Source organism: Lathamus discolor, chromosome 4, assembly GCF_037157495.1.
Source record: "Lathamus discolor isolate bLatDis1 chromosome 4, bLatDis1.hap1, whole genome shotgun sequence".
In the NCBI taxonomy this organism is placed as follows: Eukaryota; Metazoa; Chordata; class Aves; order Psittaciformes; family Psittacidae; genus Lathamus; species Lathamus discolor.
In genome coordinates this window covers 107,512,289-107,526,890 of record NC_088887.1, presented here as the reverse complement: position 1 = coordinate 107,526,890, position 14,602 = coordinate 107,512,289, and the positions used below count along the sequence as shown (strand labels likewise).

General features: G+C 39.5%; 1 protein-coding gene across 3 annotated transcripts in view; it reads right to left on the bottom strand.

Moving 5' to 3' along the window:
- The window catches only part of ATP8A2 (ATPase phospholipid transporting 8A2), a 308,301-nt gene that overhangs the window by 246,341 nt on the left and 47,358 nt on the right, over window positions 1–14,602 (bottom strand). For all 3 annotated transcript variants that reach the window (XM_065678510.1, XM_065678508.1, XM_065678509.1), the window contains 8 exons: window positions 14,017–14,144; window positions 12,871–12,982; window positions 12,014–12,179; window positions 9,497–9,624; window positions 8,430–8,507; window positions 6,870–6,958; window positions 6,114–6,158; window positions 4,726–4,801 (listed from right to left, as the gene is read on the bottom strand). In XM_065678510.1, coding sequence (XP_065534582.1) covers window positions 4,726–4,801; window positions 6,114–6,158; window positions 6,870–6,958; window positions 8,430–8,507; window positions 9,497–9,624; window positions 12,014–12,179; window positions 12,871–12,982; window positions 14,017–14,144 — 822 coding nt within the window. The remainder of the gene's footprint in view (window positions 1–4,725; window positions 4,802–6,113; window positions 6,159–6,869; window positions 6,959–8,429; window positions 8,508–9,496; window positions 9,625–12,013; window positions 12,180–12,870; window positions 12,983–14,016; window positions 14,145–14,602) is intronic.

The following is a 14,602-nucleotide window of genomic DNA, read 5'->3' as shown; positions in this document are numbered from 1 at the left end:
CAGAGGCCCAGCTAATCATGTCAGCTCCTCCACACAGCTGTCACTTGTTTCCTTTCTATATTGTTCCAGCACTGACATAATATTTGTTGCACTGGCATGAATCACAACAGAGCATTCAAATTCCTGCTTCAGAGCTGTGAACAGAAAATTCATTAGTGGCTTCTGTGGTGATACATCCCTTGCAACACGCCAAGTTGAACCCCAGCACAACACAGAATTCCCACAGGTTAACTGGTTCTGCTTTGTTGCTTATTTTCTTTCCTCTTCTAAAGCACATTTCTGCCATTTTAGTACTCAGACTCTCACTGATGGTCTCTGAGACATTCCTTGCCTGCTCATTTGTTAAGCTCAGCTCTATTTCTTCCCACCCTCTGTTTTTCCCTTTTCCATTTATCTGTAGCAGTAACAAAGTTTGCACATTTTAGTCTCTTGTTCAGCTGTCCACAGGCAGCTCTCATTCTCCCCGTACTTTTTTTCCCCTGTGTGCCAAGAGCTCTCGGTGAAAGCTACTGCTTCTCTCTTTTTCAGAGACCCATGAAGCACCTGGTGTACAATCATCTACACCAGCGAGGTACTCCACTGGCTAAACTTACTTTGCATGCAGCCCCTTACAAGCTGAGAACTTCAGACTCATTGAGACACAGTATCGTATTTCCGTAAGCAGTTCCCAGGTTACCTAACAAAGCATCATCTACACTGAAAGCAATTTCCCTATCTAGGTGGCACAGCATTATCCATTATCAACCAGGGCACAGACCACTAGTCAGGAAGCTGCATCACAAGTTTTCATCCCTTCATGTTCCCCCTCATTCAGAAGAAACAAGACACCAAGTCAAAACTCAGCCTTTTGGGGAATAATCTGTGCTCTGCAGAGCTATATCTCTGCACATTTGTCAGATGTCCTTATCTGGGCCTCCTCAATCTGAAGACAAACTGCATTATTCTGCCAACTGTTCACAGCCTGATAAAGTTACAAGGAAGTTGAATAAATAACATGACATGCAATTCCCCTTTTATTTGCAGCAGCATCAGATCAGTGCCTCCATTCACTGTATTTCCAGATGAGCAGAACTGACACGTTTTTGAGTGAATGGGCAGTAGGATATTAAGACATAATGCAACAATTTGAGCTCCCTCCTTTGCATAAATGTGACACATTCTGCTTCAGACAGCTAGAAAAATACTTATCTACTTCATTACCAGAGAGAATTATGACTCACCATCTTAAAAAGATGCGAGCTTCCTACTGTTTTATTCATTAATCTATGTGGGGAGCAGTGTGAAGATCCAGCCATGTTGGGCACCTCCAGAACAGTAAAGCTGGTAAGGCTGGAGGACAGAGACTCAAAGAAAGTATTAACCAGCATTTGAATATCGGAGTTAAATGCAAGCTTATCTTGTTCAAAACCACTAGAATAGGACCTATAATTAATGGTACTGCCTTGTACGTGAGAGAAAGAAAAGCATCAAAGTCCCATGCACACTAAGGGCGAAAGCAGAAGAGTGACAAGTGTTTCTTATGAAGCTGTACCAATTTAATTGTAAGTTGTTAAACAGAATGTTTGGACAGTCTTTAGGAAACTTATTTTTCTGAAGTAAAGCCTCCCAGAGGTTCTCACCACCCTAGGTCCTTTACCCCTACTGTATTTTAAATTCCAGTTTTCACCCCAGATACCAGCGCTACACTTTTCTGGTTCTGCCTTCCTAAGGAATTAAGAATCAGCTGATGATACATGTCGCAAAAATAAGTGGACACATTAGAGAGATCCAAAATGATCGCTTTCACTGAGGTGAAACCTCAACACAAGCACAACAGCTATCTGTTCTGCCTGGCCACCTGCTAAACCACTCATCACACATGCTGAACCAATTCATGCATCTGCAGCTATACCACGTGCTTGCTGCTTCTTACCCAAGTGGTAATTTGGGGGCCACAGAAAAAAGTTCTTATAAAACTGGAATTAGCAGAGGAAGTTCAGAGATAATCCAGGGAGACAGAGGAGCCTTCAATGAGATTCAAATCCTTTCACTTCTTGACCTCCCTTTCCTTGCACTCATCAGGGAAAAAAAATAACCCCACACCAAACAGGCTTGCATCTCTGTGCTGAGTTTATTCACAGCACATTTGCAATACGCAAGCACCAACCTAAGACCATCAAATATTCTTTTAAGTCTTTGGGAATAACTGACCTCTTATTCTAATAAAAGGGTTTACGCCATTTTCCCTACAGAAACAAGCCAGTGATCACACTCCCGGTGCAGCTGCACAGTTCATCCACCAGAAGCTGTTACAGAGAAAAAGCACAGACAGACAAATCTAGGTACTTTCTTCCACATTAAAATCACAGAGAAACATCCACGTTTTCAAGACAGCTTATTTTTCCTTGGAACATTTCCTATGGGGCAATAATTCTTGGACTGTTACTCAAGTGTAGACTTGGCCATCATTCAGTCCTTACACACCAGTGGCCCAGAAGAGCTATGAAATTTAGGTGATGCAGGATGCTAGCAATCTTCCTAGCAGATGGAAGTCAGTCTCATGAGAACAAGTACATGATTTTTTATTTTCAACCTGGAAAGAGAATTACTTGGCACCGAGACAACTCTAAACTAACACTTGCAACTAAACTGAAAAAAACCACAACATCTTCAAGACCAGAGCAATGAGCGCTTACTGAGTATTCGTGAGAGATCATATTGACAGCTTCAGCTGCAAAAGGGCGAGTGTTTGAAGTGAATTCATTGCTTATGTGAGGACTGCACCATCTAACACCATAAGGCAGTTTGTGATGGAACACTTTTATCACCTCAGTTCATTAAATGAATGGAGATAGTCAGACATGCAGATGGCATCTGCAGCTATTTCCTAGCTATGAAAACTAAAGCACTAAGGTAGAAGGAAACAGTTTTATACACCTTAACAGCTAAAATGCAAAAAGCTAGAAATATGTGACTGTTTCCTCCTCCATTACCCTGGAATCCAGCCTTCATCTCCCTGATGCAGTTTGACAAAAAGACCCTAACTTTCTAAGCAAACTGTCACACATAATCCTTACAATCTAATGGCTTGAGCTACATCACCACCTGTCTGTGGGTGGCATCCACCCCTCCAGTACAGTCCAGCTCTGAAAGATATCTTCAGCCTACACAAAATACCCCCTTAAGTCTTATCAGCCAGAAGTTTCCCCACCAAATATCTGAGGGATGAGTTCACACAGTGTGCTCAGCCTAATAGTCAGCTGTGCAATGACAACAGTATTTATGTACTCAAGTCGCCAGCCAAAAGTAAACTTGATACATAAGGGTTCAACATGTAAAGAACAAAGACTTCTGAGCTGTCTAGGTTAAGTGACACCTAAGGAAGCTACTAAAATCCTTTATTTGCCTGCTACAACAGCTATCTATTTCCCAAAGGAGAAGCTCTAGACAGAGAGGATCAAAGTCCTAGAGATAGCCCAAAGTTAAGGGGCCATCTCAAAGCTATATGAGAAACTCCATATCACAGCCCATTTGATATAAGTGCCTTCTGCCGAGTCTAGTAAGAACCAAAGCACAGCTCTGTATAGGTGCCTAAAGCAACAGCCTGCAAAAAAGAGCTCAAACACTTCACCTGCAGACTACACCTAAGCTAATAACCTTCCACTCAGAATGAGTAGCCATACATGAACAGAACAACTGAAGAGAAGGCAACCTAAATCTTGGCTGCAAGTTAAGTCCAGTGGGAAGTCCTTCCAGTGCAGGCAATTACAAAAGCCACACTGGAAACCAGCACATTGTCTGGGGAGGGATACCCTTCTGAAAGCTAGAGTACAGGAGCCATCTTCAGGCTCTATCACCCTGAGGAAAACGTAGTGCCACACAAAGCAATTAAATACTCCTTCAGGCATTTACACCATGCTTCAATTTCAGGTTCTTAAGTATTGTAAAGCAAAAACAGAAAGCAAAAGCTTTGCTACAAACAGGATGTTGTAACAGTTGTAGATACTCATACTAAACCAGCCCAGTTACAGAAGTTCTACTGTCTAAGGAGAGCAATTGGCTAATTGTTTGTGCTTGCCAGTGCCCTGATCCCCTCCTGCAAGGCAGTTTCTGCAGAAGGGAAGGGTCATGTTATTTTGCAAGTGACTCGAATTGTCTAGTCAGACATTTCACAGCTGTGTGGTTTCCAAACAAGCAATGCACTGTCTCTCTCCCAAGGACTAGGTCCCTTCAGGACACAGCCAGTGTGGCTACGATCACTAATCACCAAGTCTCAGGATAAACTTAAAGTTGCAATTAAGTCCTACCTCCAACATCCTTTACACAATTGCAATTCCCAACACTAGCAAGCAACTCTCACATGAGAGCCACCATGCAATGCTCTAAATTATTTTAAAAAATGCTATGTACGGGTGTTTGAACACTCTAAATATTGTAATTCTTCTAAAGAAAACCTATCTACCATTATTTGCTACAAGATATTATCTTCCAAATACACCAGTATCTATGAGGCTGTTTTATAGCTTGCTGGTATCCATACCAACACCACTGTTTAATTCAGTATTAAGACAAGTGGGCAGAAAGGCATTGAAAGGAACAATTTTGTTTCCTTTCTACCCCCTCTGCACTTGCATGACACACCCATAGAGCAAACTTGAACACACAAATAGATTCGTTCAGCATTTAATCCCATGGAGACCTAGAATAGGGTATTTAAAAGACGTGATATCCAAAGATTAGACTTACATGGTCATTTTCAATGTTTTGCAGCAGTCTTGGGTCATCAAATTCACATGATTCACTGGTAGGAGGAGGTAGCTGGCTGCAGAGCAAGACAATCATGTGCAAATGTAAGTAGCAACATTTCCTATCTTACTACATTTTCATTTTGTTAGGTAGCAAAACCAAAGTGAGATTCCACTGTCATTGCAAGTATTGTGAAAAGATCATATGAGTAGTGCAAAGTGTTGACAATTAACAACAATTTCTTCAGAACACCAGCAATAAACCCAAAATGGCTGTGCCTGAAAGAGTATTTAAGAAGACTCAAGTGTCAACACAACTCCTAGGGACAGATGTAGCACAAACAGCTTCTAAGTGTACTTGAAATAAATCAGTTTCAAGGTGACTTACTTTAAAATAGATCAAAGATCAATACCCCTAAACTCCCCCTCTATTTAGTGAGTTCAGCTTCAAGTTGATCCCTGGAAGATTTTAACCTTGAGTATTCCAGGTTAGTACCTGGAAGAAACTCTTACACAGAACTGACTAGAAAAGAAGAGCACTAGGAGAGAAAAGATGGCAATGAAGGAAATGGCAATATATTGGAAGATAAGAAAGGCATCCACAGAAATTACACCTCAGCAGAAGTAGCAACCTACCAGATCACCTTCCTAAAAGGTGATCATAGAAGTAAGGAGCACCAGTGGAGAAGCCTAACTCAGTTCATCAGAAAGTGACCTTATAACAGCATTTAGAGTCTACCTGTTTCTAGTGTGGGAACTCAGTTTTTAGCTATACTTGCCATTCAAAGTCACATCAACCCTCCCTAGCTCTTCCATAGCTTCCTGTTAATCCGAACACGCTACAGAAATACCTGTATAGTTCTTCTAGGTTTCATCTGCTTTTTGTAGAATTGAACAGACCCATCACCTGTATTCAAGAAATCTCTGAATAAAGAGGAGTGGGATTCTTTTGCCATGAGACATCTCCATATCAAGCCCTTTTTCCAGTTTAATCATGAAAACATAGTATAATGTTCCTTTTCTTCTTGTCAGGTTTGAGCTTAGTGATTGCACAGTAATATCAAGTCTCTAGCTACATGTAAGGTTACTGCAAAGAAAGATACTGTTGGCTTGTAACTTTGTTGTCTACAATTATAAATAAGCACTGCACTGGTACACATCAAAGCCACACCAGCCACTGACTACCCCTCACCCCACTTCACCCACTATCTCTCTAAGCAGAAGATCCATCACCACCCACCAGCTTGGCATTAGGCTCCTGCTGAAAGAGCATTTTACTCAAACACATTGCTGCTTTGGGCTTCTTCCAATCCCAAATTGGAAAGTAGTCTTTATATAGATTGTTCCCTCTCTGCTATACAGAACATAAACATCTTGGAATATATTTACCTGAAGTCTTCTGATGAACGCTCTCTTTCCAGCTCAGGAAAGTGACTGAGTGGTAGAAAAAGATAAAAAACAACATTTATTACACTCTGCAAACCAAAAAATAGGTAGAAGGCAAAGATCAATGCATCATCACACAATCATATACTGGAACCATGGGTTCAGCTGCACATACATTTGAATCAAGTTTTCTACCTTTTGGGGTATCTAATTTAACTACCATGAAACTCAAACATTAATTTGCACAGATTTCTTAAGACTGCCCTTTTAAAACTAAGCAGAAACAAAGATTTAGTATTCAAGACTCAAAATGTAATGCTGGCATGACTACTCAAATGGATCCTTTTGACAAAAGCAGAACAAAAGGAGCAAGTATCCCTCCTGTGCAAGGAATATTAAACTCTACAACTACAATTACAGTTGTAATAAAATCCTGTTTCACTTGAAGTCACAGAAACATGGCTGACAATTCCTATCCATTGGCTGCATCATCTTCTCTCTGAAAGAGTCAGATGATTTAGCACTTCTAGTTTAGTTTACATCATGATCAGATGTTAGAAAGCAAGTCATCTTCACTTCATGTAAAGTACTCCCCAGGTTTGCATCCCATAATTTAAGTTGCAGGACATGAAAATGAAACCTATCAACTGAGACCACTATCAACTGAAGAACATAGCATAATAATGCTGTTCCGATACAAAAGTATGGACTGTTAGTAAGAACACACTACGCTAATGAGTTCGTAAGAGTCATACCTACCCATATGTTACTCCAGCAATACTACATTTCTTGAAGTTCATGATGTTGCATGTTAGAGTACCCGTTTTATCAGAAAACAGGTATTTTACCTGGAAAAAAATAATGAAAAAAAAAAATAAATCCAACTTACAACTTGCAATGTAACAAAACTCAGAGTGGAAAACAGTTTCAAGAAAGTTCTGTAAGACATATGGATCATGTGTCACAGCACTGGCCTGTGCAGGATTACTACAACTTGGTTTGTCCTACCAAAGCTATAGGAAAATAACCAGTAGAGGTTTTTAATGGCATTGTTTCTTCTTTGTCTCTTAATTCAAAAAGGCTCAAATAGTAGTTAACAATTGCCAAGACTCTTGTGTGGTCTAAACAGATGCACTTGCTTGTGCTAGCTGAACAGTCACCAAATTTCTGAACTGTATTATCATCAAAGAGCATGACTGGAAATTAAAACAAAGATACTTAGAGGTTGGTGTGTTAAATTCCAATGATTCTTTGACAAAGAAATTCAGTGTTCCAAAGAACACCAAATTTATTTGGGAATTTCTGTCCATCAACAATATTGTGCAAAGAACAGCCTGGAGTAAATTTAAGTGGTAATCTGCAGGCAAAAAAACTGGTCATGAGCAATCCCGAAGTGCAAGATGCACAGCCACTGTCAGCGCTGCCCAAGCTAGTATTCCCTTAATGGAAACCAGTGACTTTTAGCAAAAAGTTGGAAATAACCTACCCAAGCAAAACGACTTTCTGAAGCATTAACAGACTTAAGATTCCCACTTTCAACAGGCCACAACAAACTAAAGTTACCTGCAAGGTAAATTCCACGCTGTTTTATCTCTGCACCATGTAAGATTTTGAACCAACAGGTAGGAAAGGATAGAAGTACAGCCAATATAGGAGTTCACAATTTAAAGACCAGAATATTTTGCCTAGATTTGCAAAAAGCTTTTCCTCAATATTTGCAATTCAGTTCAAGATGCTGAACTATGCTGTTATTGAAATGATCTTTCAGCTTTTCACTACAGTGCCTCTTATTACAGCATTGGAAACAGCCTGTGCAAGTCAGAAGTCAAAGCGGATACCCAAACATCTGAGGAACTTTCAGCATTAATAACTCTAGTATATAAGAAATGTTAAAATGCACCTTCGAACAAGTAATTCAGTTAATGAACCCAAAATTTCGGTCTAGTTATATGGAATCTCTAGTAACCCATTTCTGAAAACAACATATGCCAACAATATGCAATGTGCCACATAATATGGTTTATTTTGGAAAATAAAAGAACAAAAAAAACCAAAAAAACCAAACCATAATTTGGAGCTTACTAGCTTCACAAAGTAAGCAGATTCAATTCCCAGGCTTAAGACAGTCTACATGATGTCGAATTTTATCCTGTGATCTCATTAGTTTACTTGTAGGACTTGAATTAATGAAAGTAAAGATGTCCCGTTAACTTGAGCCACAGAGCAACAGAACAAAGCAGATTTGTACAGCGTGCTCTCATACCTTCCATCTTCCCAGGACATACCACAGACATGACACTTGAGAAAATGTTGTTTTACCTGTCCAAGTTCCTCATTAAGATTTGAGGTTCTGGCCATTGCAGGAGTATCTGTTTCAGGATAATACATATCTATGTCCTGAAATGAGAGCAAAATTAGACCTATGGTATGCAGAGTAAAACACTCATCCCAGACTGAATATGGGTGCCTCCTTTACAAAACGCACCTCCATACTAGATGTACATGAGAAAAGCCAGATTCAATAATAGGCAATTATAACCTTCATTGCATCTCTAGTTTAAGATTTTAGTACAGCTGGAAGAAGTTCCAACAGGCATTAGCCATGCTAATCATAGTGAAGTTGTACTGGTTCTTCTAAAATACAAGAAAATAAGGTCTAACATGTCTGAACTGCTTATAATATATTGGAGATACTTACTAGCTTATCTGAGAAATTGCTTCAGTTCACGTAGTGGCTGTTTTGCTAACCTTCCCAATTAAATGTAGCAATAGGAGTTGATTTTAGAGTCACTTAAATTTGTTTCTTCAATCATGGATGTGGCTAAATTGCCTTGCTGTAACTAAAGACCTGTGATTAGGCAGGGCAAATTCCCTGGGTTTGTTCAAATTAAGAGACATCACTACAGTATTTTTGGCCCACAACTAAAGACAAACAATTTGAAGTCAAAGCTTGAGTGAACAGAGGTATCACCCCCAAGAAATTTGGGCTTTTCCTCTGCCGTAGCCGAGAGAAGCTGTAACAGTACTGAGGAATTTTCAAAAGATGATTACTGAAAATGAGTAAGCTGACAGACAACCTTCAAGCAGAGTGCTAAGCCTTCCTTCCCATCCTGAAAGGCCAAAACATACAAAAGTGATCATTTGCATAGGGACTCTTTCTCAACTAAGTCTTTTATTCTCCTGTGGAACACCGAACTAACAGAGAATAAGACTTCTGAACTTCTCCCTGCCTTTCCCAGAAGCTGCATCAGAAAAGACATGAGAAAATCTGGTAAAGATCTCAGGATAGGTTGGTTTGGGTTTTTTTCGGTTTTTGCTGGTTTGTTGGGGTTTTTTTAATGTCACTTTCCAGAACTGACATTAATACATTTATTCTTGTTACTTACCCAATTTATAAAAAGAGCCTGAGTAAACTTAACAACTTCTAATGTCACCAGAAGACTGATTGGAATAAGGTTGTTGTACAAGATTATAAATGTCAGCAGATTGTATCCAAAGTTGACAGACAGCATTTCTGTGGACCAAAAGACATGAGACATCAGCAGACAGAACGTGGAAGTCTGAGTGGTACAGTACACGGGCAATCATCTTTCTGTGGCTGGCCTAATCATATTTAGTAGTGCTAAAATAATCAGCAAGTGTGTTGATGCCTCATATAAGGGACTTCTTAATATTGATTTCAGAAATACATATATATATATAAAACATATACAGAAGTACATATATATATATATATATATATAAAAAAAACACCCACAGAACACATACGTGGATACACAGTGTATTATGCTAGGTGAATGAAGGGCAGGATTGGTGACGCTATATATTAGAGAACAGAACACTTTCTGAACAGTTTTTGCTAAACAGATGGTGACAAGTATGATGTTCCACACTAACCCAAACTTAGAGAGCTGATGTGTCAGCTGCCCCAATTAAGAGCCAATATCACTAGTAATATAACTTTACCAATCGCAAAGTACCTACCTGTCTCAGTGGAGTTAGAAAACAGAAAAGAAATACTAAAATTTGTTCTAATATCTGCCAGCATTGGCAGAATTGAAGTTATACTAACAAAATCTAAGAAAACAAGTTGACTTAAAACAGATACCTACTAAATGAACTAAGGCATCCTGCTTGGGCAGAAGAGCTGTTATTAATCATGACAATGCTGGGCAAGTTGCCCAAATCAATTCGCCAGCACAACTGGTCCAAAAAGGAAGGGGAAGCATTCATAGACAGCACACAGGAATGGACAAGGCTCAGCAAAGACACAGGATGAAGGCTCTTGTATATGGTACTGCTGCAGTCTCTCTTTACATCCAGTGTCTCCCCATCTGTCTGTTCTTCACTTTTCTTGAAGCTTAGGGAAGCACTTCAAGACAGCAGGCAGAGCACCCAGCACAATGGGCTCACAGGTCATCATTTAAGGTGTTTTCAGCATTACAAGCAAGTTATTGAGGCAGGGGAACAAATTAGGAGACAGAAGCCAAAAGGAAATTGCTGAAGTCTATTGAGATCAGAGTAAGACTTGAAGTCTGGACCCAGGCATCTCCAAATGTGAGTACCATGAACTCCATATCTTTGGTCAGTTTACAGAAAGCAGAAGCATACTTTATATTCAAAAATGTTTATCCAATACCATCTTCGCAGATATTAGATATTTAAAAACTTAAGACCTGCCTGCCTAGCCTGAAAAAGCATCTTTTCTGTGAGTGGCAGACACAGAAGTGGTAACAATAGTGTGGTCTGTCAATCTGCAGAAAAAGCATTTATATACACCATGTCATCCTAGCTTATTACAGGTTATACATTTTATATTAGTACAAGTTCAAGAGTTTGTCCCATTCACCTTTTCCAGTGTTACTTCCCTCATTGTAAGACAAACTTAAATTTCCTCATTAAAAAGCAAGGGAGAGGCAGAGAGAGGAAAGAAACTGCAAAATTTGCTGATACTGCTACTTGAATACAACTACTGAAAACCAGAGCCAAATGAGGCACTTCTAGGCTCCTCCTATGAGTTTTCTTTCCATTACTATCACAATTACAGTTCTTCAACTGCAGAAGACACCCTTTGTCATCTGCTTTGCAATCACCATCAGAAAAACCACTTGCAGTTTGCAAGAATTGTTTCCAGATCTGCATCTCAAGATGTTTGCTACAACAGAATTTTATAGCTAGTTAATGTAACCCCCTCAAGTCAGAAGTCTACAACACAATTTATTTCATCCTTTAGTGTTTGCATAAGGCCCATCCTGGATATCTGAAAGAATAAATTCAAGAAGTACGAATGGAATGAAATAAAATAAGACATTTCAATAAGCATGTTAAAAGATTGGAGCTCATTACAAAAGAACAGAAGTTATAAGCCAAAATGCCTGAAATATTATCCAATAAATAAAAAAATCATGGCAGCTAGCATTTTAAGAGTTGATCAGCATTTCTGACTCAAAAAAACCCAAAAAACAGCTAGAGAAATCCTTTGCTTCCATAAAGTTGAAGTCAGTATCACCAGACCAATACCTGCTACCCTGTAGTGAGGTACAGACACAATACATAAGGCAGCAGTATATGGCCTACTCTGAAAACAAATTCATACGTGGCATCTCCACAGAGCTAAAAGAACTTGAATACTGAACATTCAAGAATAACTCTTGCCCCTCTTCTGTTTCTGCCCTGCTTCCTGTGTGGTAGCCCAGTGATATTTACCTAACCTTTACAAGGTTTTATTAACAGAAGCCTCACTTGCAAGCTCCCTTATGCCAGCCCAAACTCAAAACAGAAAAAAATACTGGGCCATCAAAAAGTTAGTGACTGACTGCTTCTTACTCCATGCACTCATTTAGCAAAGCTAAGAGCCTGGCCTAGAGTCTGATACATCCCTAGTACACTGCCTGCATACTCACTGTTGGAGCCAAGGTACCAGACAACTTCGCCGTGTGTTCTGTTCCATAATAAGGCACCTACAGAACTCACAAGGGCCATAACCAGAAGAATACAGAACAAAACCAAGATCTGCATGTTGGTTACTTTCTCCACATTTGATCTCTTCAGAGGTGCTTTGGTTGAATTCTGAACAGTTCAGAAAGAAAAGAAAAAGGAAAAAAATTAGTCTGGCAATGGCTTATACAAGAAAATTGACAAGGCCAACTCAGTCTTTTATTTTTAGAGTCCATTATAGAACTTGCTACTTAAGCTCTCCTTAGTTCAATATGGTATGCAAAGCTCAACAAACTAGTAAAAGGTGCCAGTACTCTTTAATGACTCTAAAACTGACAGGAGATCTAAGAAATAGAACCTTCAGTTCTAGAAACCTCGTATGCTCATTTGGCTGTCTATCCCACTGGTGGCCAGTAGAAGTGAGCAACACGTTTCTGGTCCCTCTAGGTAGTTCTGCCATTAAGGCAATGCAGACACTAAAGTCTTAACTTAAGTATTTCCAAGTGCTAAAAGTGTAGTTGGTCATAACCATCTTCTCAGCTGTTAAGCCTCAGTTTTAAATGTTGTCCATCTACCAGGTAAGTTAAAATACAATTAGCTTTACTTAGACACTGAAGTATTTTGAGACCCACTTCAGTAAGTGTTTACACATGTGCACATGCAACCTCAAGTATAACACTATCTTTGTATTCCTCAATGCCTCCAGGTCTTGAACAGCTATCATGAGTCAAGCCATTTACAAAATCAAGTCCAAAAGACAAGTACAATACAAGGATAACCAGCTTCCATCAGAACATATTTTAGATCTCCTTAAAAACTTTACCTGCATTAGTTTTGTATCATGTCCTGTATACACAACAATGCCCAAGACCCATTGAGTGTTTCTCAGCTGTGCACCTCTTAACAAGATCTGGTCTGGACCAACAGGAACTGGGCTGCAAAGCAAGAAGTATGTATATCTTTCAACTCTCCGTAACGCTTTAGGAAAGTAATTCTTTCAGCCTCACTCCTCCCACAAAGACAACCAAAACAACACACCCACATACCACAAAAGGAGGAAAGCAATATAGATCAGCTTACATTGCCCACACAACTCAGGAGAGCAATGAAGCCTGTGTAAGTCTAATTCCTGCTAAAGCACAGGATGGTGAAAGTGATAAAAGGGACCTGTTCTAGTCACCCAAAACTTGAGAACTTCTGGCAGCCATAAGCATATCCTGCATTTTACCTTGGGTAACATGTTCTCTCTCACAAACAAGGACAGCAAAGCATCACACTTGCAAGGAGACCACCTATGCCAAGCACACTACAGCCTCACATACACCATTAAACAAGCATTTCAGGAAAACTCTATTACCCATGTGATTTTCAAGAGACATGCATGTGATCTGCTATTCTTGCATCTGCCACTATTCAGCCAAGTTGCCCAAGGAATACAGGTTTTGGGCAGGAAAACCTGTATTTTCCCTACTGACCTTTCAAGTTCTATGAATTCAAGTACTAAAACTAAGCTATTTTCTTTCAAGAGTTACAACAGATCAAACTGACTGATAAAGACTGCACATTCTGGGATCAGTTTTCTGTATAGAACTGAACTTGGTGTAGCCTTTGGCTCTAGCTGGAAGGGAAAGGCTTCCCATTTCTCTGCATATCTCCTGTAACAAGAATGTTCTAAAAACCCCAAACGTTTGCCCAACTCTTCCTTCTCTTTAGATGTTGCTTTTGATTAAAATAACTCCACTATGTTTCCAAAGAAACCAGCTCACGCATAACAAGCAGAAGACGCTATAGGAAGACAGACCTATGTTACCTTATGCTGGCATACTGTCTGATTAACAACTTAATAATTACCCTCTTCCCCGTAAGAGGTAAGACCAAACATGCATGTGCTCAGTGTTGCAGACCAAAAGCACACAGGAAGAATTTATCCCAGTCAAACGAATTTGTGGCTTTGTTATCAAGCCAATACCTTTGACCATCTAAGCGCAAGTTTCCAATGAAGTCATAAAGATGACGGTTGGGTCCTTCACATTCTATCCTTCCAGATACTTTCATCAATTCTTCTCTTGACTGGAGACTAGCAGTTAGAGACAACCCCTGCAGAAACCAATGCAAAGGAGATTCTTGTCAAAAACTGTTACTAAAAGGCATCCTAGCAAAATGGTGCTTTTTTCCCCAACATCTAAGGTGCCAAATATAATTCAACGTGTGGTTTTCTGTCAGGTTTATTGATGGGGATTTTAGTTGCATTTTGTGAGGAATTTGCTGTTTTGTCTTTTTAATGGATATTGAATGACTCTTTCCTGCAAGAAAGATTCATTATGGGCACATATGATCCTGCTTATATATGAGTGGTTTAAATCCTTCTACAGAAGAGTTATATTACTTACATGATCACTCTAACCATCCACAAATTCCATCCACAAAGCACGAAGTTGCCCATGTGCAGGAGGAAGTAGGAGACAAGCAGTATAAACAAGCCTGGCTTTTCTCTCAAAATATAGCTTCACTGATGTGTTAAAATATGCTGCTAAAATACAGTCACTCCTTACTGT